General features: G+C 38.1%; 1 protein-coding gene across 1 annotated transcript in view; it reads left to right on the top strand.

Annotated features, from left to right (window-relative positions):
• Nucleotides 1–15,299, top strand: part of grik3 (glutamate ionotropic receptor kainate type subunit 3) — a 95,694-nt gene that overhangs the window by 63,275 nt on the left and 17,120 nt on the right. The window contains exons 7-10 of the mRNA XM_053327947.1: nucleotides 1,638–1,781; nucleotides 5,978–6,085; nucleotides 8,298–8,411; nucleotides 12,061–12,264. Coding sequence (XP_053183922.1) covers nucleotides 1,638–1,781; nucleotides 5,978–6,085; nucleotides 8,298–8,411; nucleotides 12,061–12,264 — 570 coding nt within the window. The remainder of the gene's footprint in view (nucleotides 1–1,637; nucleotides 1,782–5,977; nucleotides 6,086–8,297; nucleotides 8,412–12,060; nucleotides 12,265–15,299) is intronic.

Here is a 15,299-nt window from a genome sequence, read left to right as displayed (position 1 = left end):
TAAAATGACCATAGGTGCCATACTGAGTGGTTCCAGCATCTTATTAACAGTGTTTATCCTGGGATTTTATGTAGCTCAGTGTCTCCTATTTATTCACTGCATCTTGTGGGCGAAATGTCTTGTTTACTAGAAAGGTTAGAAGAGAAAAAAAACATATAAGTATAAAAGGCATGTAAATTATAACTTAATAAAGCACGGAAACCTATCAAACCTTGAACCCAGTTTTCACTCACATTATTCAAGCAAAAATCTGAAGCTACACTGAGACAAGATCCCTGAACCCAAATAAATTAAGACAAGAAATGCTGCCTGAAACATCTCTGGATATGTTCAGTGTTCAGGGTCAAACAATGGTAAGAACGACACAAATTCATATTTTCTTTTATGCTTTCAACAGACGGGGCTGATATAATGGCATGAAGAACATTTATTAAGACCTCTCACACCAATTATCCCTTGAATGCAGCAGTCTCCCTAAACATTGTTTCTGACCAGGTGCATCCCTTCATGGCCATTCTTGTTCTACTGGGGAGTTTATAATGGATCATTTGCTATTGTCTCAGTATGTTTCCAGGAAAATTATAGCAGCTTACTCCGATTGTCCAGATATGAAACACAGTACAGCCCATTTAGGATAAGATAGAGCAAGATGTTCAAAGCATGAATGTGCCACCAGAACATTTGTTGAAATGTCATTACGCAATCACAACAGATAGATCATTATAAATGCATTCCATTGTTGATGAATCCATACGTTCAGTCTTTTCTGAAGGAAAATACAAGCTGTTATAGAGTGTATAGCTAGTTCTATCCACAATAATAGGAATAAATACTGATTATAGCACAAGTGTTGATGATAAATCAGAGTGCCAGAAAATGGTCCAATATGTGTCACACTGCTGGAAGAAAACAGCTGATTGGTGATGTAAGCCTGACACATTTGACTAAATACTGGAATTAGATAAAATTAAATTAAAAGGGAGTTCATTTACTTGGATCCTTTAATATGTCATATAGCCAACAATGTGTTAATCCCATCTTTTACTCCAAATAATCTCCTGCATCATCTAATTTAAATTAATGTAGCAAAGATAAATTGTATTTAAAGGCACAATCTGTTATGCAGATGCAAAAAAAAAAAAAAAAATGTCACAAAATCACCCCAACATAAATTGACTGGAATCCATTTTCACTCACAAAACTAAATCCAAAATAGGTATTAGCTAAGAAACACACATGATGCTGATATGCCATTTATAAATCACAATCTTCAATAATGTATGTGAATGTATCTTAAACCCATATACTGTTGTGGGACATGTTGGTCTTTCTGAGAGTTTGAAAGCTTTGTGTAATATAATGAAAACTTAGTTATTAGTATACAGTATATGCAGTAATTGATCTGTACATTTAATTTATATACTAAAAACATGTTTAAAAACTCAGTCATATAAAATATAATATATGTTAAATCTCAAACATGAGAATAAAAAAGTGAGACAATTGTTTTATTTTTTACCCTTCATTATATTTCTTTGGATTTCCTTCTATCAATGTGAAGATCGGGTTGTTTGTAACGCAAGTATTTATGTCTTTCCACACACATCAGCTGAAATAATGTTCACCCCTTATTTCAGACAGATGCAGCTCTGACCTATGATGCGGTCCACATTGTGTCCGTCTCATACCAGCATGCACCACAGATGACCGTAAACTCGCTGCAGTGCCACCGCCACAAACCCTGGAGATTTGGAGGGCGCTTCATGAGTTTCATCAAAGAGGTGATGGCACACCTTTGACCTGTTGCTATTTGATTTAAGTCTAGGTCATATTAAAGCATACTGATTGAGTGATGAACATGACAACAGGAGTGGAGTGAGGAGGACCGTGCAGTCATCTGGGACTTCGATATTTACCCAGCAAATCAATCACATCCACATACAAAGCACCACCAAGCTTTGACAGACACACCAAAGCACTGTTGTTGTCAGCTTTAAAAATTCCCTGTATTCATAACCTATTTTCCAGAAAGCACATACTATAACCTTTTGAAAGCACAACTTGTGTAATCTACTTTTATTTCATCTAACACAAGAGTCTGACAATGCCTCAGAATGCACAAACAAGCCTTTGCAAAATGGCAGATTTAAGGGTTTGTAGAGATGCTATACTATTTGTATCTTGATTTGTTCAACCAACAAAATCTTCTGTATTTGTATTTTCCTGGATGTGGTGTAGAAATTATAAAAATCCTAGGAATCCCAGTAGTTTTCCCTCTTACAATCATTACCATTATTTAAAAATGAAAGCTTTAACTTCCTGGATTTATTTTACACAGCTGTCACACTCTAACCAGAACTATCTTAGGTAAATGCCTAATACATTTGCATATACCCACAGAGATATCAGAATGACTACCACAGGGGGCTGTCCATATAAAATGGTAGAATTAAAACCCTCTCCTCATCCAATTTTCTCAAGCAAAATGGATGACAGCTTCTCTTCACAATCCATGGCTAAGATATTCTTTCCACACAGGCTAGGTCTCCATGGTTGAACAACCCTGGCACTGCTTTATGTTCCTCAGTGCATAAAACTGTGTGAACAGTTTTAAGCAAGCTTTTTGCCAGCACGGGCCTCCTTCCAGAAGCTGCATTGTGGCGGCAGGGAGATAGAGTGGCTGTATATCTCCTGACCACTACTCATCCAGACCAAGACAGTATACTTCTCTATCAAGGTGCCACTGTTTACCTCTGCAGTCTCTCTCTCCTGTTGTCACATAAAAGAGTAAAGGAGAAAAAAAAGCAAACTCACTTGGGCTATGCAGCCAGAGTCAGTCGTCATTATTGATAGGCTGGCTACCTTCAAATGTCACAAAAATCATCAGTCATACTGTACCATTACCTTCGCTGCACTTTGCCTCCAATAAGAGAGGAAAGGGATCAAAGGGTAAGAAGGAATGTAGGTAGAGAATGCAGGGAGACCCCAAACACATGGTATGATGGCATTCGCTACACACAGCCTTGTGTACAAGGATATGAGGAAGAAAATGTTTAACCTTTCGGCAAGTGAGGAGTTTGAATAACGTATTTTCTTCTCCAAGGGTCTCTTTAACCAACAGTCAGTGTCTATGAAAGCAACAGGCTCTCCATCTCCAATACTATTTAAAGTCAGAGGGACCCTACAAAAAAAAGTAGTGTGGGGCAGAATGTTGAACAACTGGTTTCCCTTCTTCTTCCGTTTAGGGGTAAGGACGGAAATTCATATAGGTGTGTTCAGGACATAATCTACAGTAGGTCTGTATTGCACTAAAAAGAGACTTATAAAACACTCATGTCTTCAGTGCAATACACAAAAATCCGGATTTTTAGTATGTGCGTGTGTTTTCTCTTCTCACCTTCTGCTAAAACAGTCTCACTTGACCAATCCAATCAGACAGGCTGCACACTGCGGCTTGCTTTTTGTGATCATCCCAGAATGGGGTACAGTTATCATGCTTTGCTCCTTAACCCTATAGAGACTGGCTAGATAGAGAAGCCTGTGTTTTAATAGCATGATTGGTGCTGTAGTAATCATTAGTTCAATGAGCACAGGTGGGCCCCTGTAACATGCAATGTCCTTGCTGCTCCTTTAGTTTCTGAAGACTTGTAAATGAGGAATAGAATTAGTGGTGAACTTCGAGGACACCAGTGCCTTTAGCGATGAATCAGCCCGCTTGGTTTAAATGCATACAAGCATTTTTTTTCGTTCAGCAAAAGTGAAGAGGTCAAGCTTAGAGCCCTGTTAAAAGGATTCTGCCATTGTTTGTAAAACCAGAAACTAATGACCTAAATATATTTGAAAGCAATGATTTGGTTATTGGGATCATGTACCATGTTAATCATAAATGTTACTATTTGAGGTACTGTACCAGAGCTCATTTTCAGCTGCACTCCCTTCAGTAGGTATTGAGCATGCTACGTAAATAATGGTTGTTATCTGAATTGATAGATGCAAAGGTTTACAAATGACATATTGGCCGAGAGAAGGCCATTGTTCTTCTAATAACAATGTGACAGTTTTAAATAATTTCTACCATACGTAGAATTTATTATGTAAAGTCTGTCTCATATTATAATGTAACTCAGCTACACCACCCCAACTGGCACAAGATCCATGAATACTATTGTTTGTGTCTGGATTGTAGCAATAGTTTCTGCTTGTCTGCCAAACACAGTATTGTAAAGGCCTACGTGATTACAATTCACAACAAACACTGGCTACGTGTGTGTGTGTGTGTGTGTGTGTGTGTGTGTGTGTGTCTGTGTGTGTGTGTGTGTGTGTGGTGTAGGGTCATTTGAAACAATGAGCACTGTCAGCTGTCCTAACAAGCTGCACCATTATCAGCTATGTTAATGACGGGTAGTGATCACAACCAAAGCCAAGGAAACACTATGACATTGTTGTCCTCATACAAACACACCGTACACACAAACACAGTGTTTGGTTGTAAAAACTCTTACTTGGGTGTGATTTACGCTCACTTCAAGTCAGGCGTCTGACATGTTCTGAAGGTCGAATTGGCCCTTCGGATGTGATGTGGCTCAGGCATTTATGTCACTCTCTGAATTAGAGCTGTTTGAACATGCCCCCCACCTTGGTGGCAATAGGCCAGATGGAATGAACTATGAGCAGGTTTGATAAAAGGAGAGTGCCACAAATTTCTTCTTGAAGCTTCGATCTTCTTTCAACAAGTTCTGGCAAGCGATGGGGAAGACAGGAAAGAGTTATAGCCAGTAAAGTTCACACAGTTTGGATTTTAAATATCAGAAAATTGCTGCTGCTTGACACGCAATGATAGACTACTGTATTGTACCAAGAGCTATTACTGACACTGGTAGTCATTTAAATATCTGTTTTTACAATACAAATGCCAAGACTTAACTAAAACAGACAATGACAGTCAGAAAAGAAAAGTTAGCTCCACCAGTGATGAAATATAATACCTTAGTTTGCATAAGTGTAGGAAGAGGAACAGGTATGTTACAGCAACTAGTGTGTGTTTATTTGTGCTCATGTTGGCCGAGGTGGTGGTTATCAGGGAATCGTAATAGGGGGCAGTTATGTGTTTTTCCCCCCTCATGGGGAATCAAGCAAAAGGAGATGGTTGTTAATTAACTCCGTAGTCTGTTAGGAGGGGGGGGTGCATTGGAGGCGTTGAGATGTAAAATGTAATTAAAAAAAGGAAATGCAGCCTGCACAGTTTGTGTTTGTACTTTTGGTCTGTGGGTGTGTGTGTGGGTGTGAATTTACTCTCAGTGAAAGATAGAGGATGTTGTGTGTGGCAGGTGTGTGTGTTGACAGCATTTCTCTGTGCCTATTTGTTAAATATTGTTGACATGTTGTAATGTTTACCAAATATTTTGCATGCATACATCCACTACAGTGGGTGTGAGAAAATATTATAAACTAGGGCCTAAATCCTAAAATACCTAAGTAAACATGCCTGACACAATCTGACAACATAATTGGGTATTATAAACTTAAAGAAATATACAATTTATTGCAAGATTATTGTGTTGATTGTGTTATTATTGATTGGTATTGATACAATTAGTTTAAGAGACTGTTAAGCTCAGTATTCTCGATTACTTTGATGATGCTTATACTTAAAGGTGCAGTGAGTAGAATTTATTGTCATGTTGCAGATTGATTGATAAGAATCGTTGTGGTTTTTATCACCTTAGAATGAATCCTTTACATCTACATAATCAAGCACCACCATGTGTCTACGGCAGCCCAGAATGGACAAACCAATCACTGGGCCTTTTGAATTTTTTTGTTTCGTGGCCACCATATCCCAGATGTTAAGTCCTACAAACTGGTCCTTTAATCATTTTGCAGACACTTTTGTCAAAATTGATGTACATATAATATTGAGTAGAGTTGGTGTAGAATTTGTAATTTGGTATAAATTTGTAGATGTATTATTTTTCAGTCCCACTGGGATGGTTTGACGGGGAGACTGTCATTCAACAAGACATCTGGTCTACGTACAGACTTCGACCTGGACATCATCAGTCTAAAGGAGGATGGACTTGAAAAGGTAAGTGTTGCATAAAGCCATCCTTTGCTCTCAATTCATTCGTTGTTGTGATGCGGTAAAATCACAACAGGAGCGCACACTGTATGTCATCACATGCAGCGTATAATAAAGCAAAACTTCTATGATGACTGCACCATTAAAATAGTTTAATGGATTATTGATCCCTGAAATACATTTCAGATTTTCCTCTTGGTGTGGAACACATAATGCAAAATTTGACAGTATCATTTACCTCCTAACAAGAAAGCAAATTGGCTGTTTCAACATAAGCATAAGTTAGTGGATCATAAAGCAAATTGTATTAGGGTACACATTAGGGTGTTAATTGCAGCCTCTCTTAATGATAATTTGAGGTGATGCCCAAAATGCTGTTTTGCAGTAATGAGCTATATAAACATGTTTCACAAAAAAAGGGGAGAAAAACTAACTAAGGTTGGTAATGTAGATTTTTTTCATTATACTAGAAGGCAAAGTACCCTCTGGACTATAACAGCCTTTCTCTACTAGAGAGCTTTCATACATTATGAATATATCAAATAGGGATAAGTCCCATTATGACTTCCTCAAGTACTCCCTAAAGGCTCAAGACTATATAATAGCTGGGGCTTTTCAGCTTGTAACCCTTCTGTTCAAGAACGGAGCTTGTAACAGTGCCGCTTTGAAATTATTCTTCTCCCTTTCACTGGCATCTTGTCCTGTGTGCGGTCAATTAAGTTGAAGCACAGTCATCTTGCAAGTATTTGATGCCATATTAGCATCTTCTCATTGTGTCTCTGACAAATACGCTCCAGCGTGTTAATGTTGATCCAGAAGTCTGCTGCGGATTGCTGATTCTTTTTTTTTTCTCTTGTATATCCGTGGAATCGGCTTTAACAGTTTGAGCCTGTTAAGATGTGGATTTTTCTCGTCTAATCCATTGTAATTGAATATTAGCCCAAGTTTGAGCTCACACTGGAATTACGAGCAGGTTCTCTGAGTGCCACTTTCACTCAATGCCGGCATGTTCATGAGATGAAAAAACTAAAAATAAATGTAATGCTCTTCATATGGTTGCATGAGTAAAGAACTTTTGAATAAAGTATTTTACTAATCATGTTTAATGAATTGAGCTAATTGTAATGGGACAATTAGAAAGAATTTTGCAAAGCGGAAAGCATTCACAGATATTTTTAAATCTCTCTCCTGGAGTCCTCTTTGGTTGCGTGACAAGCTGTAACTAATGTTCTTTCAAATTAGAGCATATGCCTCTCTCTGGATTAGGCAGAGAGGACATTAACAGACATTTTTCATGCTTTTTGTGGGGGGCTGTATGTCTTTAAATGGATCCACCTCAAGCACAATCCCCAGTGAATATTAAAAGCTGTGTCTGTGGTAATAGAGAAAGCGGGAAGGATGGGAGGAGGGTTTGGTGGAGGGCAAAAAGAGATTGTTACCGACAGCCACAGGACCATTTGTGCTAATGATATGTTCCAGAGTGTGTCTCTACAATATGCAGAGCTTTGTGCCTGAGGGCGTCTCGCATGTATAACTCCTTTTATTTGTTCAAATCTCTTGGCTTATCTTACTGAGACTGCAGAGCAATGTAATCCAGTTGGTAACCCCATGCTGTACCTTCATTCCAACCAAGTGTACCTTTCTGAAACATATGCTATTTTTATTGTTTCTGTTTGTTATAGCCTTGTATTGCTTTTTCATATGCGTTTACTCACAGCACTGATGTATCACCACATCATACATAATGGGATTTTTTATTGATCTGACGTTCAAAGCGCAAATTTAAATTTATGTTTCTTGTCATTTGTTGTAATGACTAGATTATTGAATCTGCTGTATTTTCATTATTTTTGAGAGTACAGAAAATGTATGACTATTTTTGAGTACCAAACTAAACTGATCATAATCTACAATATGTCTTCCAATATACTGTACAATATATCTGTTTGGTGCATTATTTTAAATATTCATCAAGTTCAAAATGCTAGTTTATTTAATTTCTCTGCCATACTTGATTTCTTTCAAGACATACACCTAACTACACCCATGCTTTCCAAAACACTGTGTCCTGCTGATATAAAGGTGACTCAGCCAATCACCTAATGCTGCCGGAGATGTGTTCAACCTGGCACTAATGTGGTTGGCGGGAGAGTCTGCTAGGGTCAAGGCCCACCAACAGACACAGAACACTTAGCTACATGCTTTTCATCTTCCGCAGGTGGGGAAGTGGAGTGTGTCAGGAGGTCTTAACATCACAGAAGCACCGAAGCGAAAAGGGATGAACATCACTGATTCCCTGGCTAACCGATCCCTCGTCATCACCACCATCCTGGTAGGTCAGCTGTGTACCCTCGGCATGAGAAAAAAATAATAATAATAAGTCCTACACTTCATGTCTCATCAGTTTTATTCCAGATAACACCCGGAATTTTAGCTTTACAATGATGTGTTATTAGACTCCTTTCAGCACAGGCATACATTGCATAGAAATAATCAATTAGAAGAGAAGAGCTGAGTTTACATTTCTCTGTATTTGGTAGATGTGAAATAACACAAAAGTGTAGAGAATAGAATACATGAGATATACTTTATTGTAAGTAGCCATTGACTGAACCTCTACTGAACAGTGTTGATGGAGTAGTAATCCTAGCTATAGCAAGCCTGTCAAGCTTTAGAGCTTCCCTGCATGTTTTAGTGGTTTACATGAGATTGGAGTCGGAGTGTGCAGAGTCAGTGTTTTTTTTTAACCTTTCAAAAAGCTAACCTAAAGAGCAAACATATTTAAAGTGGGTTAAACAGTGTTAATCTGCTCTAATATAAGATATAAACATTTGCATGCCCCAATAACTTATAGCTTGTAGTTACAGATCTCATTAACTGGTCAACATTTTGTGGTACATGTGCTATTAACCCCTATTCATAATAGTACATTGCATTATTGTGTAGTATAAGTTTGTGGTCCTGGATGCTATAAGAGATAATGTTAGTGGCTTTGTCCTCTCTTTATTGGATTTCAGAAAGTTTACACTCCAGCATCCCCTGCCAAACAAAATAGCTTTAAGTTTGTCTAACTCATTTATAAGTCATTGTCCTAAAAGTGTTTATAAAAGTGAAACACTGTCTGCAAATATAGACAATAAAGTCTCCCTTGTCCAAGTTTTATATAAGGGTTTGTTTTATATACTCATAATACTAGAACTAACTAGCTTTAAACTGCAATATAAGACCAATGTTTGCTCTTTTATTTTTTCATGAAACGTCTACTTGTAATGATGCTGACTTTTGCCTGGAAAATATACAGCTTTAGTCTCAGTCTTTTGAATGATATTGTATATTTGGCTTTAAAGTGAATACATGTGTGTAACACCCCTTTTCAGGATCCTCATTTTAAAACAAGTCAGCTGGAAAGTTACTGCAGAGAGAATTTTCAATCAACTCATGGAGCTAATGTCAAAATTAAGTGTTGCCGGATATAAATGAGAAGCCTGTTTTTTTCTGCCTTCATCTAAAATCAAGTATCCGTCGTTTCAAAAAAATCCTGATTAATTTTGAGTGCTAAATCTGCCACATTTAGCATTGTAAACAGCAAATGCAAGTTGTGCGGATGGAAAGCTTGACGGTCTTAGCAGCAGTAGCTAAGGGGGAACGATGCTTAACAAACAGTCAATTATCAGTAATTCTGATGAGGTTTTAATGTCACGTCGTGATTTTGCTAAGTGGGAAGGCCTTTAGCTTAAAAAAGAAAAGGATGAGCTATACAATGAACTATTCCTGAGAATGCATTTAATTACATGTTCAGATAGAAATAACTAGGTGATCCCTCCCCTCAGCTTCACATCGCATTCATTTGTAGATCCTCCGTTCTATGTACTTAACACTGTCACTGGATGTTGGGGTCTTTGTGAAGCTCTCGGGGAGGTGTCGACACAGATGTCCCCAATGCACCTTTTTAGGACAGATATAGGCCTACATGTTACAATGAACATTATCATTATGGCTATATTGGACCACAACGCTGTAATTATGAGAAGTAAGGTCAAGGCAGAACATAATTAATGCCTATCAGGTGTGATCTATGTTAATTCTGTCTCAATGGAACAATTTAAGTGGTGTAATGTTGAACTACTGTACAAGGCAGTGTCAGTGTTTGCTGATTTTGTGGTGTTAATGTATGTGTTTATCACCGAGTAGTTCAAGTGTTTCAATTGCATATTAAGTTTCTTATAAAATTTCCAATAATTTTTTTCCCTTCAAGTGCATTCGAATATTTCTGACATGTTCCTTGATTTGCTATTTCGTTGGGAATCATTAGTTTAAGATCATAAAACTGCCTACTTTCAAACTGCTGAAGAGAGTTTCAACTTAATATCAATCTCCCCTCTTAGCGTAATGACATTGCATCAAACTGATTTCAGTGATGCATGAACAAGACGTCTGACAGCTTTATAGTGATAACTTTGTCAAAGAGATTAAGGCACTTAATGTGTTTTCCCCCTTACATTAATTGTTTGCACTCCATTGCCTGTAATGTCTCTGCACAGGCCCACCGCCCTCCTCTTTCTGTTATGCACGCCCATGCTGCGACTGTGAGGGTAGAATTGGTATAAACACTTTGATTTGAGACCAAACCTTGGGGAATAGCAAGAATTGGACGGCTAGAAACAGATGGTAATGACTTTTTCCTTTAACATGCAAACTTTTTGATCAAGTTAATTGGACAACTTGAGCAAAGTTTGTGGCTAAGCACTTGTTCTCTAAATGCATTGTCATCAAGTATTCATAACTTATAATTTATTTAGGAGGCTGTACTACTTGTAATGTCCAAGTGGCTTCCTATATTGATAGCAAACAAAGATGTTTGTCATTTACTGTAGTTTTTGTATGCATTTTAGTTAGTTAGAATTTATGGAATACATTATGCTTTGCTGGATCTTAGCTTGTTTAAACAATTTTTAGAGGCAGCGCACACCAACAAACATTATAACGCGTGTCCACATGCCACCAGTACATGATGGTGTATTTTCGTTGCCCCCACCTCCACTCTCACCTCTGCTTTCCCCCATGAAAAACCATTTCCCAAAGGAATAAAGAGAGATGTGACTGCCTATTTTTGCCTCTTTGACTGTATCTTTTTACCTTATGCCACACAAGCTACAGTTGAAAAAACACAAAGCGAGGGGTCACCTTGACTAGAGAATCAATTACTCTGCTCCTGAGCTCAGTTTGTAAATTATACATCTGGCTATTGGAGGCAATAAATTGTATTACAGCCCTTGCATAAATGGACCAACATGTTTTGAAATGCACAGCAGGATATGCAAGTCTATCTAGCAGGGAAATGGTAACAGGGACTAAATAAAGGAAATCATTTACGAGGAATTCTGTGTTAGTCATTGTCACAGCAAGCATCAGCTCAGCCGCTCTCCCTTGGAGGTTGGTGACAATTGATGACGGCAACGTTGTGGGAATGTGCCATTTCACTGCTGCATTCTGTTACTAATCAAGCTTTTATACAGCCCAAATTATAAGCAGCCAGGCAGGATATTACTGACCAGTAAAGAGTGTCAGCTACCTGACCATAAAATGAACCAACCTGTGCACTAGCTATATAGGTCAGCACACAGCTGTGAGGGGGAGTCAGTGGGTTTAGTTAGCTTAACACTGCAGGTACACTGATAGTGCAAACATTATTTTTGAATATAAAAAACACTGCAATTTAACATAAAACCCAATAACTTGCATTACAGTGAATTAGCTCAGGTCTCCTTTTGCTAATAAATAAGTATGGAAAAAGCCTCGACCTTTCATATTTTAACACTCTGTATCCGCATGCTGAACTTGAATGTGCTGTCACTGCCTGTTAAATGCAACAGCGACTCATCAGCTCAGATCACTTTGCCTCAATTAGGTGCATGTGCTGAAACAAATTGAAAAAGCTGACCTCACCATTGCTTTTCATTTGATCTTTTGCGTCTGTGCAGGAGGAGCCATATGTCATGCTTAAGAAGTCTGACAAGGCGCTGGTCGGGAACGACCGCTTCGAAGGCTTCTGCATCGACTTACTCAAAGAGCTGGCCAACATCCTGGGCTTCACCTATGAGATCCGTCTTGTGCCTGATGGGAGATATGGCTCTCAGGATGATAAGGGCCAGTGGAATGGCATGATCAGGGAACTTATAGAGCATGTAAGTAATCCGCTTCACATTTTTCTTTGAAGTAATAGTTTGACATATTGGGAAATGAGCATACCCAATTTGCCATGCTTATGTCTGTATGGTAAATATGTTTCTGGAGCCAGCAGCTGCTTAGCTTAGCTTTACTACAACCACAATAATAACATGTTAATTAGGGACCTTTGGATGAAGCCATGCTACTGGTGTCCTCCTAATTCCAGTCTTTATGTTGAGCTAACAAGCTGCTGTTTCCAGCTACATATTACCACCCAGACATGAGAGTGGTATCCTTTTCCTTTTAATCTGCTACATCTCTACAATTACACAGCTCCATACACTATAAAAAATGTGTTCACCATCACGCAAACTTACACAAGCATGCCATTGAACTGAATTGCAGGTCATGTCCTCCATGTGGACAGTGATATGGCTTTGATTGAGTACAAGTCAGGAAGAGCCCACAAAGCTGTCACTTACATTTATAACACACTTATGTCAAGGTTGCCTAAAAGTTACAAGTGTGTTGATGTGACTCAGTGAGACAAACCACTTCCTTCAGCTGGAGATCTAGGGTTAGAATGTAATACTGCATATATTGTAAGTATGCAGGAGAACATACAGGCAATCATCTTGATGTGACATGGTGGGCAATCGCGGCTCTCTATGTCAAACTCAATGCTTTGGTGGCCATCACACAGCCTCACATCAAAGTGATGGTGGCAATTCTCTGCTGGCATTTCATAAGTGTCCCTGTCAGTGCTCTCTCTTTGTCCTCAGCCCCATCAGGTCAGCGCTGTACTCAGCTGAAAACTTGTAATAGCTTAAATGGCATTTAGTGCAGGGAATCGTATGGCAGGAGTCAATGGCTTGGTGCTGAAAGGGTTGGGAAAGGTGGGCTACCACTGCAGCACTTTATCCCCCCATCCAAGCTTTTTGCTAGATCCATGTTGATAACAATAACCTTGAGGGGAACAAATGGATTACTAAAGGAAGAAAATGCTGGCATGAAATGAAGATGCATGACTCCATCATTAAACAGCACACGCGCTCTTTGTTTTAGTCCATTCCTTCGTTTAAGTGGAGAAGATGTAGGTGGCCAAAGAGACAGTCTGTTCAATATCTTAAAGCCAAATAGAAAAACAAGTGTTTTTGTCCCTGACATAATGTTTACATGTATTTTGTAGCATTTGATTGAGACCTCTGGTCTGAGCTTATGAATGAACATAAGCTGTTGAATACACAAAATGAGCAGCTTTTAAATTTAGAAATAAATATAGTATGTTGGTAGATAGAAACAGTTAAATAAATGCATTTGAATACATATTTTCTTCAAGCACATTCTAGATCTTTTGTATAGCAGAAGAAGTGAAGATTAGAATCTGTAGTGCTTATTGCTTTTTCTGCTCTTTATCGCATGACCAAGGATGCATGATGTCTTCTTTGTGGATTTTTAGTTGGTTCTATTTTGTGGTCTAGCACTTTCCTTCTGTATGGATAAGAATAGAATAGAATAGATCCTTTATTGTCATTGTCACCAGTACAACAACATTTTAAAGTACTCACCAGTCAGTGCATCATTCATAATTAAAATCAATAAAACAAAAAAAAATTAAATAAAAAAATAAGCTCAAGAGATCTGACCCTGGATTGCTATGACAGGCCAGCATGGCTGCAGATTTCATGAGAGAGAAAAAACACAACCTACATCATCTCCTCACTGAGATAATAAGTTTTCTTCCTCACAAATTGTTGCTATTTCCCCATATATCTATTCTTTACAAAATACAACTCATGAAGCATACTGTATACATGAATTGCATTTACTGTGTGTACACCATAAATAAAGAGATTGAGAAGGGGAAAGTAAATGGCCACTGTGATACTTGTTATCTGTTCAGTTTATATTCATAGCTACTTTCTATTAACCTCTTAAAAACACAATGTCCCTTCGTTGTAATGCAGATTGATGAGATACATAACAGTTTACTGGGAATCAGTGCCTTTAGAAAAGAAAAGAATCTCAATTAGATAAGGTCTGAGATAGAAAAAAGGGGAAACAGTTGGTTTTAGCTGATAAAATGGTGCTGAAACACAAGGCTCACACATTCATCATATAATATCTTAAGATCATACTGTACCCTCATAAATCATAGTTGAATTTCAGAACTACACACAACCATTTGACTTACATCTTTTTAAAGGAACAAGACTTGTGTTTATTAAAATCAGTTGTAACCCTTCATTCATCCCTGTAGTTAATCAACATTTACCAGAAAAGGAGATGTGACAGAAATGAAGTAAATCTCTGTACAAGTGTGTATATATCTCTTTATGAGTTTTGGTATTTATATGATATGAGATTTAATCCCCATGTAACTGATGCTTCTGAATGAGAAACTGCAATGTTGCCAAGTGCAACAATTTAGCATTTTGTTCTGTGCAGTCACAAAGCTCAATGCAGTGCCAAAGGGCATTGTTTAGAAGGTGCTAAATGATGCAACAGGCCTTGTTAAACTTGATTTAGTCACAATAGATGATCACTTTAATCATGCTGTGATGCAAATGTTAATAGCGTGCTTAACACATCATTTGTTTGTGTCATGCCAATTAATCTTTGTTTCGACAGATACACTGTAAGGTTATAGCCAGCTGACATCATCTCTGTCTGCACATATATATATATATATATATATATATATATATATAAATATATATATATAGTCTGAATGAAAAGCTAAAGTGCTTTATTTCTAGTCAGGTAAAATGCCTTATCTAATGCCTTAGCTAAGGTTTTTTGGGGGTAATTGAGGGCAGAGTGTGCCTGCAAGTAGATGAAGTGTGAATTTGATTTTTATCTGAGGCAGCAGGATGACCTGGTGGTAAGGGGGCTGACCCATAGCTGGAAGGGCACCAGTTCAACTGCCACAATGGCAAACATGTCTGACCTGCCTGCCAAAGCACCCTTGAGTAAATCACTGTGCCAGGCCACCACACTAACCCGCTGCTTGTGCAAAGCAACAATGTTTTGATCACATTGTGTATGCTAC

This window comes from Scomber japonicus, chromosome 10 (assembly GCF_027409825.1).
Source record: "Scomber japonicus isolate fScoJap1 chromosome 10, fScoJap1.pri, whole genome shotgun sequence".
Classification (NCBI taxonomy): Eukaryota; Metazoa; Chordata; class Actinopteri; order Scombriformes; family Scombridae; genus Scomber; species Scomber japonicus.
The sequence above is the reverse complement of the archived record's forward strand: the minus strand, read 5'-3'. Positions and strand labels throughout refer to the sequence as shown.